Source organism: Eptesicus fuscus, chromosome 10 (genome assembly GCF_027574615.1).
Source record: "Eptesicus fuscus isolate TK198812 chromosome 10, DD_ASM_mEF_20220401, whole genome shotgun sequence".
In the NCBI taxonomy this organism is placed as follows: Eukaryota; Metazoa; Chordata; class Mammalia; order Chiroptera; family Vespertilionidae; genus Eptesicus; species Eptesicus fuscus.
In genome coordinates, this window is record NC_072482.1 from 84599433 (window position 1) to 84615406 (window position 15974).

At 35.3% G+C, this 15974-nt stretch overlaps 1 protein-coding gene across 2 annotated transcripts in view; it reads left to right on the forward strand.

The window, feature by feature from the left end:
* Window positions 1-15974, forward strand: part of TBC1D32 (TBC1 domain family member 32) — a 131345-nt gene that overhangs the window by 103139 nt on the left and 12232 nt on the right. For both annotated transcript variants that reach the window (XM_054722529.1, XM_054722530.1), the window contains 4 exons: window positions 5248-5317; window positions 7594-7709; window positions 8449-8603; window positions 14712-14852. In XM_054722529.1, coding sequence (XP_054578504.1) covers window positions 5248-5317; window positions 7594-7709; window positions 8449-8603; window positions 14712-14852 — 482 coding nt within the window. The remainder of the gene's footprint in view (window positions 1-5247; window positions 5318-7593; window positions 7710-8448; window positions 8604-14711; window positions 14853-15974) is intronic.

Genomic DNA, 15974 nt, shown 5'->3' on the forward strand with positions numbered 1-15974 from the left:
CACTAGTACTCCTATTACAGATGAAAGAGATAGGAGAGGAGAAGACTTATGGGGCCAAGGTAATTGCATAATTAAAGACATGGAAAGAGAAGTGCCAGTTAGGAGACAGACTCTTATATTAGTAGTAGCTTTGTCACCAGGAATTAGATTTTAAGTCATTACAAATTGAATAAAATAGATAGATACAACCACATGTTGAAAAAGAAGCAACAGAATCTTCAGACTTGCTTTGGGGAAGGAAGGATCTAGGAGGAAGTATACTGACCGGTTAATATCTTTGAGTGATTGAGAGTTTCTCACTTTATAACCGATACAGCAGGGCTTCAGGAGAGTCAGTAAACAGTCAAGCAGTCACTGCTTCTTCAACCATGAATTCATCTTCGAGAAAGTCTTTACTCTTCTGAAATTTATTTTTTTCCATACCATTAGCCAAGTGCCAGGCAAAATAGATTTGATTTCTTCTACCACTACTCTTTGTTCTGGCTCTGCAAACCAAAAAATAGAACAGAATGCATGGCCAGAGTGAGTGATATCAGTGAATATTAAGTAAAATTTTTTCAACTCCTTTTGTTCTGAGACTATGATATTTATAATTAAAATGACTGGTTATTTCAAATAGTTGCTTGAATATTAATGCTGAGATTGAATTACACATTGCTAAGTAGGGTAAGTAGGGCACTATAGGTGTCATTCTTTGGTTGAATTTTTTCAACAACTTATTTCATTAAGCTTTTTATAGATTCCAGGGATTAGGGAGTCATATTATCCACTTGTTAATTAATTTCAATATACAGAATATATATATATATATATATATATATATATACACACACACACACACACACATACACACACACACACACACACACACACACACATATATATATATATATTTAAATATATTTTGTTGATTTTTTACAGAGAGGAAGGGAGAGGGATAGAGTGTTAGAAACATCAATGAGAGAGAAACATTGATCAGCTGCCTCCTGAACACCTCCTACTTGGGATGTGACCGCAACCAAGGTACATGCCCTTGACCGGAATCGAACCTGGGACCTTTCAGTCCACAGGCTGACGCTCTATCCACTGAGCCAAACCGGTTAGGGCAGAATATATTTTTAAGTCTAAATCATCTATTTCTATCTCCACCTTGCTTCTAGTTAGATATATAAAACACCATTTATTTTGTTGTTTACTGGATGTCTCTTCATTCATTTATTCATTCATCTACTCAGCATTAGTATTATTACAAGCACACAGATCTGCATATTAATCAAGATAAATATTTTTCATGCTTAAAAATACAATTTTATATGTATTAGAATTCTGTTATCTAATTTAACTTAAAACTGTATTGGCAATAGTTTATAGAAATGAATATTACTGTATCACATTATGATAGTTGATAGGAGGTAGGAATATACCATGACTATAGGAATATATAAAGTTGGCATGTGTATCTTATTGAAACTATTTAAATTTTTCAAAATCAGTCGATTTCACCAACACTATAGCACTAAAGTTTTATTTGTTTAAACTTGGGAAATTAAAATATAATTATAGAATATAGGATCACCAGGAACAGATTCAGGTACTGAAACAAAAAGAACTTCCTAATCATTACCCAAATGAATTTCACCTGATTGGATTGTAGTGGACATTGGCAAAAGCTGTGTTTAAATTACACTGAATTTTAAAAATGCAGTTGTTAAGACTAAGAATTTGAAATTATGGTGAACATATGAATAATGATTAATAGTTTTAAAAATTGGTCCTTATTTTGTGAAAGTGAAAATAATTTGTGATATATATGGTTTTGGTACCAAGTGATGGAAAATAAAATCAAACTTTTTTTGTCTAAGCAGAAAATGAGGCAGAATTATTGTTTCCTATAAATGAGGTAAAGGTGTCCTCAGCAGTCATTCTCCTTCCTCTGTCTCTCCCTCTCCTTGTATGTTGCATTTATTCCCCTTACCGGAGACCCAGGGCACCTCATAGCCCTGTGATTAATAAGAAGAGAAATCCCTACTTCAATCCAGTCTGAAAGATCTGAAGAGAAGATATTGGGTAGTCTCCCTTGCTTAACCTGTTGCTAGAAGTGAAAAACTGGTATCATTCTCCCCTAGACATAGAAGGTACATCTGTTAGCACAGTAAGAGTTATAAATAGCAAGGAATTCTAAGCTAAATACAATATAGCTTAACTATTGTCATTATAGGCAAGGTTTATCAATATTGCTAAGATTGTGTTCAGATCTAAATAAGTAAAATTTAAATGTAGTTTATCTAGAAATTGACTATCATCTATCTGTCTATCTATCTATCTATCTATCTATCTATCTATCTATCTATTCTTTAAGAAAAAAAAATACTCTATGGCAGGGGTCCTCAAACTACAGCCCGCGGGCCACATGCGGCCTGCCAAGGATATTTATCTGGCCCGCCGGGTGTTTTTGCCGCCGCTGCCTGTCCTGCTCAGCAGCCGACTTAGCAGTGTGCATAGGAATTTGTTCATAGTTTTTTTTTTTTTAAACTATAGTCCGGCCCTCCAACGTCTGAGGGACAGTGAACTGGCCCCCTGTTTAAAAAGTTTGAGGACCCCTGCTCTATGGGAATGCAGACTGGTACAGCCACTTTGGAAAACAGTATGGAGATTCTGCAAAAAAGTTAAAAATGGAACTCCCATTCAACCCAGTAATCCCACTTCTGGGAATATATCCCAAGAAACCAGAAATACCATTCAGAAAGAACATATGTACCCCTATGTTCATAGCAGCACAATTTATAATAGCTAAGATTTGGAAACAGCCTAAGTGCCTATCAGTAGATGAGTGGATTAAAAAACTGTGGTACATCTATACAATGGAATACTACACTGCTATAAAAAAGAAGGAACTTTTACCATTTGCAACAGCATGGATGGACCTGGAGAGCATTAGGCTAAGTGAAATAAATCAGTCGGAGAAAGATAAATATCACATGCCCTCACTCATATGTGGGATATAATGAACAACATAAACTGATGAACAAAAATAGATCCAGAGACTTAGAAACCCTGATCAGACCATCCAACCTCAGCGAGAAGATGGGGGGTGAGGGGATAAGAGATCAACCAAAGGACTGGGATGCATACATATTAGCATAACTAATGGCCACTGACACTGAGGCAGTGGGGGCTTGTCCTGGGGGGCGGGAGTGGCGCGGGGGGTGGGGTGTCAATCGGGGGGAAAAAGAAGACATATGTAATACTTTAAACAATAATAAAAAAAAAGAAATGAAAAAAACAAAGAAAGAAAAAAACACTCTAGGTAGATAGATGACCAACTAGTTTAGTTTGCCTGGTCCTGTGAGGAATTCCTGGGCATGAGACTTTCAGTGTTAAAACCATGAAAAGTCCTAGGTAAACTAGGAGAAGTAGGTTACCTTAACTCTAAGAGTGCTAACAGATGAATTATTGCTGGTACAAAGAGTAGATGTTTGATAACAGTGATGCTTGATTTGTTCTTCCCTATCTCTATAGATTTCAAGTCTACCCATATTTTAAGGTTCAATTTAAATGCCTTGCCTTCCTAATCTCTCCCTCTTCTGAATTCACATAACATTTTATCTGTACCACTCTTATTCCTCTTAGCACTAAAAAATTAGAGCTATCTATATACAAATTTTATCTCTGACACTACATGGAAAGTTCCTTTAGAACATGATGTATTATTTATCTTTTATCCTCCATAGCTTCTAGCCTGGTGTGCTACACCTACTTTATCAGAAAGGTCTATTACAAGGAATGAATGAGTCCATGAGTTAAGCAGATTATATTGATAGTATGCGATGCACCAATATGTAATGGGAGGGAAAGAAAATTTGTGATATGAGATTTGGAAAACGTAGCCTTTGGTCTGCTCTACCACTAGATAATATGTGATTTTGGACAATTTCCTTAATCTTTTATATTTGTGTATATGCACACTACCATTTCTTCAGCCCAAAATGAAAGTTTCAACTAGACCTTCAGTGCTATCTAGTGATGCTTTTTAGTGTTCATTGTTAGCTTGGCCATCCAATGTTCTCAAGGACTAATCTAAACTTTCAATCTCTCTTATGGTTCTCCATCTGAACAACCCCTCCTTCACGTTTTAAAATGTCTTTGTACTTTTATTAATAGGTAAATCTTTCCAGGTGCTTTTTTTTTCTTTTTTAATTGAATTTATTGGGGTGACATTAATAAAATTACATAGGTTTCAGGGATACAGTTTCATAATACAACATCTGTATATTGTATTGTGTGTTCACCACCCAAGTCAAGTCTCCTTTCATCACCATTTATCCCCATTTTACCCTCTTCTACCCCCACCCCCCTTTTCCTCTGATAATCACCATACTGTTATCTATGAGTTTTGTGGAGTTTTTTTCTTAATCTCTTTACCTTTTTCACCCAGCTCCTCTCCTCCCTCCCCTCTGACAGTCTATTCTCTGTATGAGTCTGTTTCTATTTTGTTTGTTAGTTTATTTTGTTAATTACATTCCACATATAAGTGAAATCATATGGTATTTGTCTTTCTCTGACTGGATTATTTCACCTATCATCATAAATCAGGAAACAAGAAGTGTTGGTGAGAATGTGGAGAAAAGGGAACCCCTTCTTCACTTTTGGTAGAAGATCACAATTCCTACCTCACAGAGAATTCGCCTGCAAGAAGAAACTAGTTCACTCCACCCTCATACATTGTTGTACATTATAAGTAGAATACTGATTATTCCTTCCTGACACTCATGCCTAAATATTTAAGAAGTAAATGGATATATACACATGTATATGTATATACATATATACACACATATATATATACACACATGTATACATATATACACATGTGTGTATATATATATTTGTAATTTAAAATGTTATATATAGTTTGCTTAATGAAAGTGAAATACTCTAGGCTGTTTTGGGGTTAATAGCTTTTGTGTTCTGAGAACCAAGTGAAAATAGATTGATTCAAAACTATGATTGTTTTGTATTTAATATGCTTTTAAAAATGCTTTTATAGGAGAAAAGTTATTTGTAAAAATTTTCCTGTTAATTCCTTTGAAAATATAATTAACAGTTCTTAAAACAACAAATTCATCAGTGTTTTCAAAATTCACAGTAAAATATGTAAAAATATTGCTTTCATCAATTTTCAATTAAAATGTGATTATTATGCATACTTTTATACAATTTTATAACCCAATTTTCTATTGTTTTTAGCTACTGATGCAAATGTGAAGAACGAAAGTCTTTCATTGGTGCAGCAGCTTGGCATTAAAATGACTGTCAGGTGGGTGGGTGGTTAGAGATCAGCCAAAGAACTTGTTTGCCTGTCTGCATAACCCATGGACACAAACACTAGGGAGGTGAAGGCCTGGGGTGGGGGGCAGGGGTGGGCTGTGAAGGGTCAATGTGAGAAAAAAGGGTACATACTACCTAATAATAGACAAATATGCAAATTGACCGTACCTTCGCTATGCCCGCGATTGGCCAGGAGGTGCGGGGGGGCGGGACTCGGGGTGGCCGGGGTGGCCGATTGGGCCGGCGGGACGCTGAGCTCATGGCTGTGCTGCGGCACAGAAGGGGCCTCTGGGGCAGCGAGCTCACGTCCAACTGCGGACCATCAAAAGCGGGGGAGCTGGGTGCCTGTCTGCTCAGGCACTAGGCCTTTTAGAAGCCTCTGCCACGCTGGAGGCTTCTGAAAGGCCTGTGCACCAGCGGACAGGCACCCAGCTCCCCCGCGATCGAAAGTGAAAGCGTGTAGGGGACCCTACACGTGCATGATTCAATCATCTACTGGGCCTCTAGTCTATAATATTTTCAACAATAAAGATATTTTTAAAAGTGACTGTCAGGTATATTACAGGGAAATATACTTCCCTTGTGTATATCTAGAATTTTTTTATCTACCTGATATGTGTTCAATAGTATTTAATTTAACAACCAACTGTTTAGTATATTTTATTTTGGTATATTTTAAATGAAGAATTTATCATTCAGAAGATAATTTTATTTTCAGGATATTGGCACTTAGGATATTGGAAATTACCTCTATAGGTAAATCAGTTATGATTCATTATTATTTCAGAGTTTAATTTCAGTGTATTTAAGCCTCTATGACTATCAGGTTTTTTTTCCAGAAATAACATCGTAAAAATCAGAACACTGGCAGCACAATTATACCATTTCTAAAATATGATTAGCTTATCAAGCTATGGTGCTGAGTACAAAAGTATCTTAAGGATAGATGCAGAAGTTAAAATGAATAAACCAATTAGAGTAGTTTGACGTTTTGTACTCAAATTGTAATTTTCAAAGGAGATGGACAAGCTAAACAGCAGTCTGGGAGTTAAGGGCTGAGTCTTTGACCACCTTCACCCTCATTCTTGCTTTTAAATGGGAATCTTGATAGTCTAGTTCAGAAGGATCAGAATCACAATCAAGTTTTAGAAAGATACACGTGAAAGATGTTAAAAAGAATGAGTGTTTTTTTTATAAATTCATAGCCTTAGAATGAAAACTATGGTACTAATACTAGCTCACCCACCTTTATTACATAAGGCATATAACACATTGATTAAGTTTTGCAACCTTGTTTTTATTTTAAATACCCTATTTCTGTTGTGAAATGGAATCCATAGATAATATAAGTCACATATTTTTAAAATTTATTATAACGTCTTATTGGTAAGAAATAAATGAAAAATGATTTATAATGAAATGTTTGTATAAAACTACAGTATAAGACATAGCTGGCACTCACTCATCTTCATGACTGGCAGCTACAAATAGAGGCTTTATTTTGGGGCTTCAAATCCTGCAAGAGAGTTGCCACTGGCAAAATGACTCTCCAAAATGGTGAACAATGCTGAGAAAGGCTTCAAATAAAGTACTAGCTTTCCCTGATTTGCACACGGTTACATTCAGAATATGTAAAAAATATAGGAAAACATTTTATATAAAACAATTAGTTTCAGAGCATTATAAGTATCTTTTTAATCCATGCAAAATAACAGGCGGGGCATTTGCACGTTGTTTTCATGCTGTCCCATGTCTAACCTCCTGGCCCTCACTCACCGACTACCATTGGTGCCCCAGTCACTATGACAATAAAAAATGCCCCCATAAGTTTCCAGAGTGGTCCCCTGAGAAGTGCCACTCCCATTTAAAATCATTGGAACAGATGAACTCAAAAATTGCTTCTTAGATTTAACATTCGACTCTGTTAATATTCTGTGTTTTAGATTAAGTTCAGGTAAAAAGTACTGATATTCTACTTGTAAATCTATGGTATGTATGTTTTCTCTCATTATTGTTTTATTTTCCTTTAAAGTTACCAGTATTTACCAGATGAATACTGCTAATCCAAATATATCATAATTATTGGTACCATACTAGTATATTGTCATTTTTTTCCTTAAGTAGCTATGCCACAAGTAGAAATTTGAAAACTTAAAAAACCTTAAGATTTTAAAAGGACTCCACTTTGATAGATTTCTATAAATGAATTTACCATACAGGGCCTGACCTTTATCCTTTTGTATGTTTTGTGGATTTTTAATGTAGGTATGGCAAGTTCCTCAACCTGTTAAAAGATAGTGCAGAAAGTGATCTTACGTGGGTGTTAAAGAACTGTGAGAGATTCCTGACACAGCAGCAAGCTCATGTGAAATCTTCTCTTCATATCCTTTTTGAGTGGATTCACAGTTCAACTTTATTCATACACTTTTCTTAAGTTTTTGATGGGATATGTTTTATAGTAAAATAATACTTTAACCTATATTAGTGATTTATTTGTTCTGATATATCTTCATAGCATTTTATTCTGTATTTTAGATGTGTATTTTATTAAATTGAATAGTGATTAAGTTCATTCTTATCATTGAATCTGCAACTGAATAATTTTCAGACATATATAAGAAAGATTTAAAATTAGATTGCAATCTAGAAAAATAATATTCTATTTGCATTGGTTTTATTGCAGAAATAGGATTTGACTTGAAGAAAAAATATATGCAAACTATTTGCATGTCTGAATCTAAAAATGTGTGATTTTAAAGATACTTGATTGTGCTAGTAATTTAGCAGACAACCTGAACTAGAGAAAGATGGTACTCTTGTGTTCATCACTTCAAGAAGTGTCTTTCTACAAAGCAGAAGGTTTTTCTTCCAGTTGCTAGTGCCATTGGCCTCCATAGGACATTAAAGAAAAGAGTACATTATAATAGTTAATGTGTAATTTTTATTAATAAAATTTAAGTTTACATCAATATCTTATAAATTGATTCAAGACAAAATGAGGACTAAGTATCATTAATATATCTTTCCTTATAGAGATCCTGGAAATGAGTATTTATGGAGTTGTTATATTTCATTTTGTAACATAAACTATTATAACAGTTCCTTAACTCTGCTTTGTAATCTGCCTGCAGGGGAGTTATGCTGGCCATGACTGGTTTGTATCGTCTTTGTTCATGATAATGTTGGGGGACAAAGAGAAAACATTCCAGTTTCTTCAGCAGTTCTCCAGGCTTCTGACCTCTGCTTTCCTTTGGTTGCCAAGACTGCAAGTTTCTGTAAGACTTTTTAGCCTGTTTTTAAAGAAGCATTTTAAATTTTAAGGCAAATCCTATTTAAATTAATTGGGATCTTATTTTCTTTGTAGAGAACTCTGTATTAATTTATATTCATTTTTTTGTGTGAATGCTTTTGACTGATTCTCTTTGAAGATACAGATTTGACATTTTCTTAAATATTTGGTGTCTTACCTACTGGTATCTGAATAAATGATTAATGGTAATAGATGTATTGTTAAATATTAAACTTGTCAGTAAATTATAGAATTTTATATATAAAAAGAAAACTATTGAATGAATTTTTTTTTTATTTTGTGAGAAAGAATTTCTTAGTGAAATTACAGCATAAGAAAATATTAAGTTGAAGTTCGTTTTTTTCTATAGGAATACCTAATCCCAAATAATAATTATAACAAAAGTAACATTCATATATGCCTTCTCTGCTAGTAAAAACATGAAAGGGATAATAAATTAAAGAATTTCATATTCCTATAAACACAAAACTCCATTGATGAAAAATCAGGCTAAAGTAATACTCGAATGAACTAGTGTTGTTCAACAGGAAGGTCAAGGGATGGTAATACACACACACACACACACACACACAGTTCTCTGTTACTCCTCACAAAATAATATTTATTCAACACAGGATGTTTAGAGTTAAAAATTCTAATAGAATTTAAATACACATTTATATATTGTTTTTAAATTTTTTTTTGTACAATTCCTGTCCTTTTGGTATGGTATCACTGTCCTTAACCATGTCTTGTGTCCTTTCAGCCAGATAGCCAGTCTGTTTTATCCTCTCCAGAAAATAACATTTTAGACTTCTGTTCAGGTAACATGAGGTCATATGGCTCAAAGGTTCATCCAGTCCTTCTCATTTTAGCCCCTTCCTCCTTATCCCCACTTCCAGAGATTCCTGGCCATCCCTTTTTGAGGCTTTTGAGGATTCTCCAGGGTAAATTGGGTTGGTTCTCAGCTTTCTCTACTGTTAACTTAGGATTCAGCTTTTTCAGGCCTATAGTCTTTCTGCTTTCCAGTTTCCAAAGTTTTGTTGCTTTTGTCCCCTATATATTTAGATTTAAATTTTACAGCAAATTATACGTCATGGAATACTTGTAACGCATTTGCAGGTCATTAGCAATAGTAAGTCATGTGACCAATCATTTGTAGGAAAGAAAACCAATGTCAAAGCACCTTCCCTGTTTACATGTAACTGTAAATAGTATTTATATTTGAAGATTCCATTTTCTCATGTGTCACGGGTCAGGCAGAACTAGATTTTTCTTTAGTGTCAGGAATAAAATGACTCATCAGAGCTACCTATACTGGAAGAAAAAAACAACTAAGAAACTGCTTACTATGTTTCTTTTTTGTTTTTAAGCACATACCTTCTATATTTAATCAATAAAGTAAAATATTGATTGTTAATTATTTTATAAAGTCCTTGTTTCTTATTATGCCACTTTCTAGTATATTTCAAGCCAAAAGTTTTACCAATAATTTTTTCACTATTTTAGCATAGTGAGTATGTCAGTTTATATGTTGCTTAGATGATATAGTAAATACTATTGTTATCCTACATGTCTTCTGCTTAACCTGACGTTCTGGATTTTATTTTGAGTTACCTTTAATAAAAGTTACCATCCTTCAGAGAGAACAGCAGAAGTCGATTGAGGCTGAAAGCCTGCTGGGGCAGGCTGGGAAAAGGGGAGTGCTGGAGGAGCAGGGTCAGAGGACCTGACCCGCTGACTGCTGACCTGAGGCTGTGGGCCCAGGGAAGAGGAGGCCTCCCATGATTCAGATAAATTGTGTTGCGCCTCTGCCAAGCTTGCATCCCTTGGAAACAGAACTGCCAGCCTGGAGGAAGAAAAACTAGAATCAGACTAGAGAGAGAGAACTACATAACCAGACATCCGGAGAGACCATGGGGAGACAAAGAAAGAGCCCGCATATGAAAGAAAAGCAGACATCACCAGAAAAGGAAGTAAACGAATTAGAGGCCAGCAACCTATCAGAGAAAGAATTCAGAGAAATGGTCATAAGGTGGCTGAAAAGAATGGAAGACAAATTTGACAATATGAGTAAGAATCTAGAGGAAATGAAGAAGAACCAAGAAGAAATGAAAAATGACATCGCTGCTGTAAAGAACTCAATAGAAAGCATCAAGAGTAGACTAGAAGAAGCAGAGGACCGCATCAGTGAGCTAGAAGACAAGGTGGGAAAAAATATCCAAGTAGAGCAGCTTCTAGAAAAAAAGTTAAAAAACAGGAGGAGAGCCTAAGGGAACTTTGGGACAACACGAAACAAAACAATATCCGCATAATAGGGGTTCCAGAAGGAGAGGAAACTGAGCAAGGAATAGAAAACCTGTTTGAAGAAATAATGACAGAGAACTTCCCTGATATAGGGAAGAAAAAACCCACACAAATCCAAGAAGCTCACAGAGTGCCAAGCAAAATGAACCCCAAAAGACCGACGCCAAGGCACATTATAATTAAATTGGCAAACACCAACAACAAAGTAAGAATCTTAAAAGCAGCCAGAGAGAGACAGAAAGTTACATACAAAGGAACCCCCATCAGGCTAGCAACTGATTTCTCAACAGAAACTCATCAGGCCAGAAGGGAATGGAATGAAATATACAAAGTCATGCAAAGGAAGGGTCTGAATCCAAGAATACTGTACCCAGCAAGGCTATTAATCAAAATTGAAGGTGAAATCAGGAGCTTCACAGACAAAAAAGGACTAAGGGAATTTATTACTACCAAACCAGCAATGCAAGAAATGCTAAAGGGTCTGCTGTAAAACAAAAAGAAATAGGAAGCGAAGAAGGAACACAGGGGTAAAGAATAAAAATGGTGACAAATAAGTACCTATCAATAATAACTTTAAATGTAAATGGATTAAATGTCCCAATCAAAAGACATAGGGTAACGAATTAGATAAGAAAACAAGACCCATATATCTGCTGTCTACAAGAAACCCACCTCAAAAAAAGACGCACACAGACTGAGGGTGAAGGGATGAAAAAAGGTTTTCCAGGAGAATGGAAATGAAAAAAAAAAAAAAAAAGCTGGGGTAGCAATACTTATATCTGACAAATTAGATCTCAAAGTGAAGGACATAACAAGAGATAAGGAAGGCCACTTCATAATACTAAAGGGAGCAATCCAACAAGAAGAAATAACTCTGGTAAACATATACGCACCCAATACAAGAGCACCCAAACACATAAAAAAACTCCTGGAGGATATCAAGGGAGAGATTAATAGCAATACAATCATAGTAGGAGACTTTAATACCCCACTATCACCATTGGACAAATCCTCTAAACAAAAAATCAGCAAAGAAACATCAATCCTAAATGACTCACTAGACCAGATGGAATTAATTGACATCTTCAGAACATTTCACCCCAAAGCCACAGAATATACATTCTTCTCAAGTGCACATGGGTCATTTTCAAAGATAGACCATATGTTGGGACATAGTAGAAATCATATTAAGCATCTTCTCAGATCACAGTGGCATAAAACTGGAAATCAACTACAATAAAAACAATCCAAAGAAATCAAACATATGGTCTATATGTACACATATAATACCTTAATAAAAAAATGGAGGAAAAAAAAAGTTACCATCCTTCTAGACTAGAATTGTGACTAAGCAAAACACATCAAAACACTAAATGATAACAAACATAATTTATAATTTGATGATTCAGAGTACTCTTTGTTGTATCCGTGTGGCTCAGAGCTGTCATTGATCTGGGTTTATGAACACCATTTACTATAAATTAAAGTTATGAAATGGAAATTAATAGAGCAATTAATAAAATTAATATAAGTTAAGTTATTGTGATTGTGTGCAATTATTAGAATATTTTCTTGTCATTCAAGCAATAATTTGTTGCGAAGCTACTCTATGCAAGGTTTGGTGCTAGGAGCTTGTTTTGGTTACCCAAAAGTATGGCATAATTTCTTCCAATCCTATATAATAATCCTATATAATAAAAGGGTAATATGCAAATAGACCAAACATCAGAACAACTGAACAACCAAAGTGTAATATGTTAATGATATGCTAAGGTTGCTCAACTGCTCGCTATGACATGCACTGGCCACGAGGGGGCAGATGCTCTGACCGGTAGGTTAGCTTGCTGCTGGGGTCCTGCCGATTGGGACCTAGCGAGATGGGCCAGACACGCCCTGGAGCCCTCTCACGGTCAGTGTCCTGCCTGATGGTGCACCGGTGGGGTCCCTCAGCCTGGCCTGTGCCCTCTCACAATCTGGGACCCAATCTGGGACCCCTCGGGCGATGTCAGGGAGCCGGTTTCAGCCCGGTCGCACAGGCCACTCCCCTTGGGAGTGCGCCAGATGCAGGGCTCATGGCTGGCAAGCACTGCTGTAGCAGTGTGAGCCTCTCACAATGTGGACTGATTGGATGCGAGCCTGTGGCAGGCACAGTGGGGCTGGAATGAGCGGGAGTGGCAGGTAGGAGCTGCAGGTGGCGTTGGACTGCAGGTTTCGGCCCGATCCCTGCAGGCCACCAGAGGGACCCCACCCATGCACGAATTCGTTATACATATATTCAGAAAAGTATTATCTAAGTTTGTATTGAAAATTAAAATGTTATGTATGTATAAGTTGACTTTTGCTTTTATATATGTTTATTATATTCATTAATTTTACTCTGTAAATACTCATTAGTGAAACACATTGTGTAGTTCATATGATTTTTATTTACTCAATAGAAAGGTTAGTTTTTGACATTAATCTGCAATTGACTACAAGAAGTCCATTTAATATGCTATGTATGTCTTGTCATCAGTATAGAGAGTTAATGTTCTTTGTGTGTGTGTGTGTGTGTGTGTGTGTACTGTGAGGTATCTTCCTGAGAGCCTATCATAAAATATATTTTTCTACAAAATATATTTTCCTACAAATATATATTTCTGCACGTGAAATGGTAAATCACCATTTATGATGATGAATGATAAAACTGGAAAACCACTAATAAATTATTTGACTTCTTATGTAATTGTTTTATGTGAGTTTGGTTCGTTTTAATTTAAAAGTATTAACATTCTTTCATTAAAAAGGTTTAAAAATAAGAGTTGCATAGTAAAGGCAAGAACATAAAATGTCTTTCTGAAACTTTCTTAATTATGTATTCTTCAGATCTAATTTGAGTATCAATTTTTATTATAAGTCTATAAGATATAATTGCTGGTCTAAGAATTTTTCTTCAAGTTTATTCTTTGTTTTTAAAAGAAGATGTTGTGGTTAAATGTTGGATTTATACTAACACATTAAAACATTATGAACATTCATGATAATAAATTGTATCTAACAGCTAAATTTAAAAAATAACCAGCTTTATGAAGATATTGCTAAAAAATACAAGTTTGTAAATATTTGTGTTTATGTATCTACACATATATAGTATATGGACATATAAATAAATACAAATATACATATAAATATATGTATAAAACATATTTATAAAATACTTGCTCTGAGAACTTTGATGTGAATGCATTATATATTTCTCCTCCACCCCCCCGTTTTAGAGACAAATTTCTTATGGAGTACCCAATTTCAGTTATTAGTAACACAAGTTTGTATTTGGGTTAACATTAGCTTAGAAAAAGGGGATTAGGCAAATACCTCTAAGAGCTGACAAACAAAAACTTTTTAGCATTATGGAATCATTGGCCAAAGCCAAGGAGAGTAAGTATATTGAAACATCCTAGGTATTAAAAAAGTAAAGCATTTATTACTCCTGAACTCATTACTTATTTATTCTTTCATACAACACTTGCCTTCATCATTCCACAAAGGATTGAAGTTGCCAAAATTACAAAGTGTCAACTTCATTCCTGTGTCTCAGAAAGTATATCATATTGTCTTTATTGAGATTTATGCTTTCTACAGAGTTTAACATTCTGACTTTTAAATTTATGTAACTATAATATTTGCATTATTTGTTATGCTACCACATTAATTTTGAAGTAGCAATTCAGAGGCAAAGATTTAGGTGTTTGATTATTTTAAATTGGCTGCATACTCATTCATTCTCAATTTCTCTTTTTTTATGCAGAGGTACCTACCTGTTGACACTATAGAATCTGGCATCCATCCCATATATTTTTGCAGCACTCACTATATTGAAATGCTGCTGAAGACAGAGGTGCCACTTGTGTTTTCAGCTTTTCACATGTCTGGTTTTGCACCATCACAGGTAATCCATAAGGGAGTAGCATTTCTTCAATTCCTAGATTTCAGTGTCTTTAAAGAAAATTACATTCTCATCAGATATAGGAAATATATTTAAATTGATAAAACTATTTTTGTAAGTATTTATGCCTTTGTGTTGAAATCCCCAAACTGGCTTTTTCTCCTTGGACCTATTATAACAGATAGGTTTACTTTATAGGAGGTACCAGCCATTCACAGAATTCGAGTTCAAGTTCAGCTATTCAAAGGTATAGGCATTCTGAAAGTCTATGACATGCAGGCTTTTTAATGGAAACAATATCTTCTTCAGAAGGCTAATTTATGGATTAAGTAACTAAGGGCAATAATTGGTATCAGCACTGAGTATCTGTTATGTGAGATATTGTGTCTTATCTAACAAGAAAGCCTAGAGCTGTGTGTCTGCTGTTGGGATCAGAAAGGTTTTAATGCCTTTTCTAGGGCCTGGAATTGTACATGTGGTCACATGACAGTAGCCGCAGATGTTTATGGTTAAGAATATCTTTAAAATATATATATTTTATTGATTTTTTTATAGAGAGGAAGGGAGAGGGATAGAGTTAGAAACATCAACCAGCTGCCTCCTGCAGACCCCCTACTGGGGATGTGCCTGCAACCAAGATACATGCCCTTGACCGGAATCCAACCTGGGGCCCTTCAGTCCTCAGGCCAACGTTCTATCCACTGCGCCAAACCGGTTAGGGCAAGAATATCTTGATCTTGGAGCTTATTTGACCTGTTTATGTGACATACTGGATAGATTTCTTAATAGTAAACTATCCTCCATCCCCTGTACTTGTCCTACTGGGAACACTTTCCTCTTAGTTAGATGGTAGTCTTCTTAAAATGACATGTGCTTTTATACTTATTTTGAAGAGCCCTTATGTCATTTTTTTTACATTTACTTTTATCCGGTTACTAGAACTGCTGAGTTTTCAATTTCCTGAAATTAATGAGAAGTCTAAATATAGCAAGGAATTGCATATAGTGGAAAGCGACACTCTCCCTCTGCCAATTCTAGCTCTTAACTGTGTCTGTACCTAACACACTTGTGCGAATTTTGAATCACAAAATGTTTAATTCTGGTTGAAAGTAGCTACTTAAATAT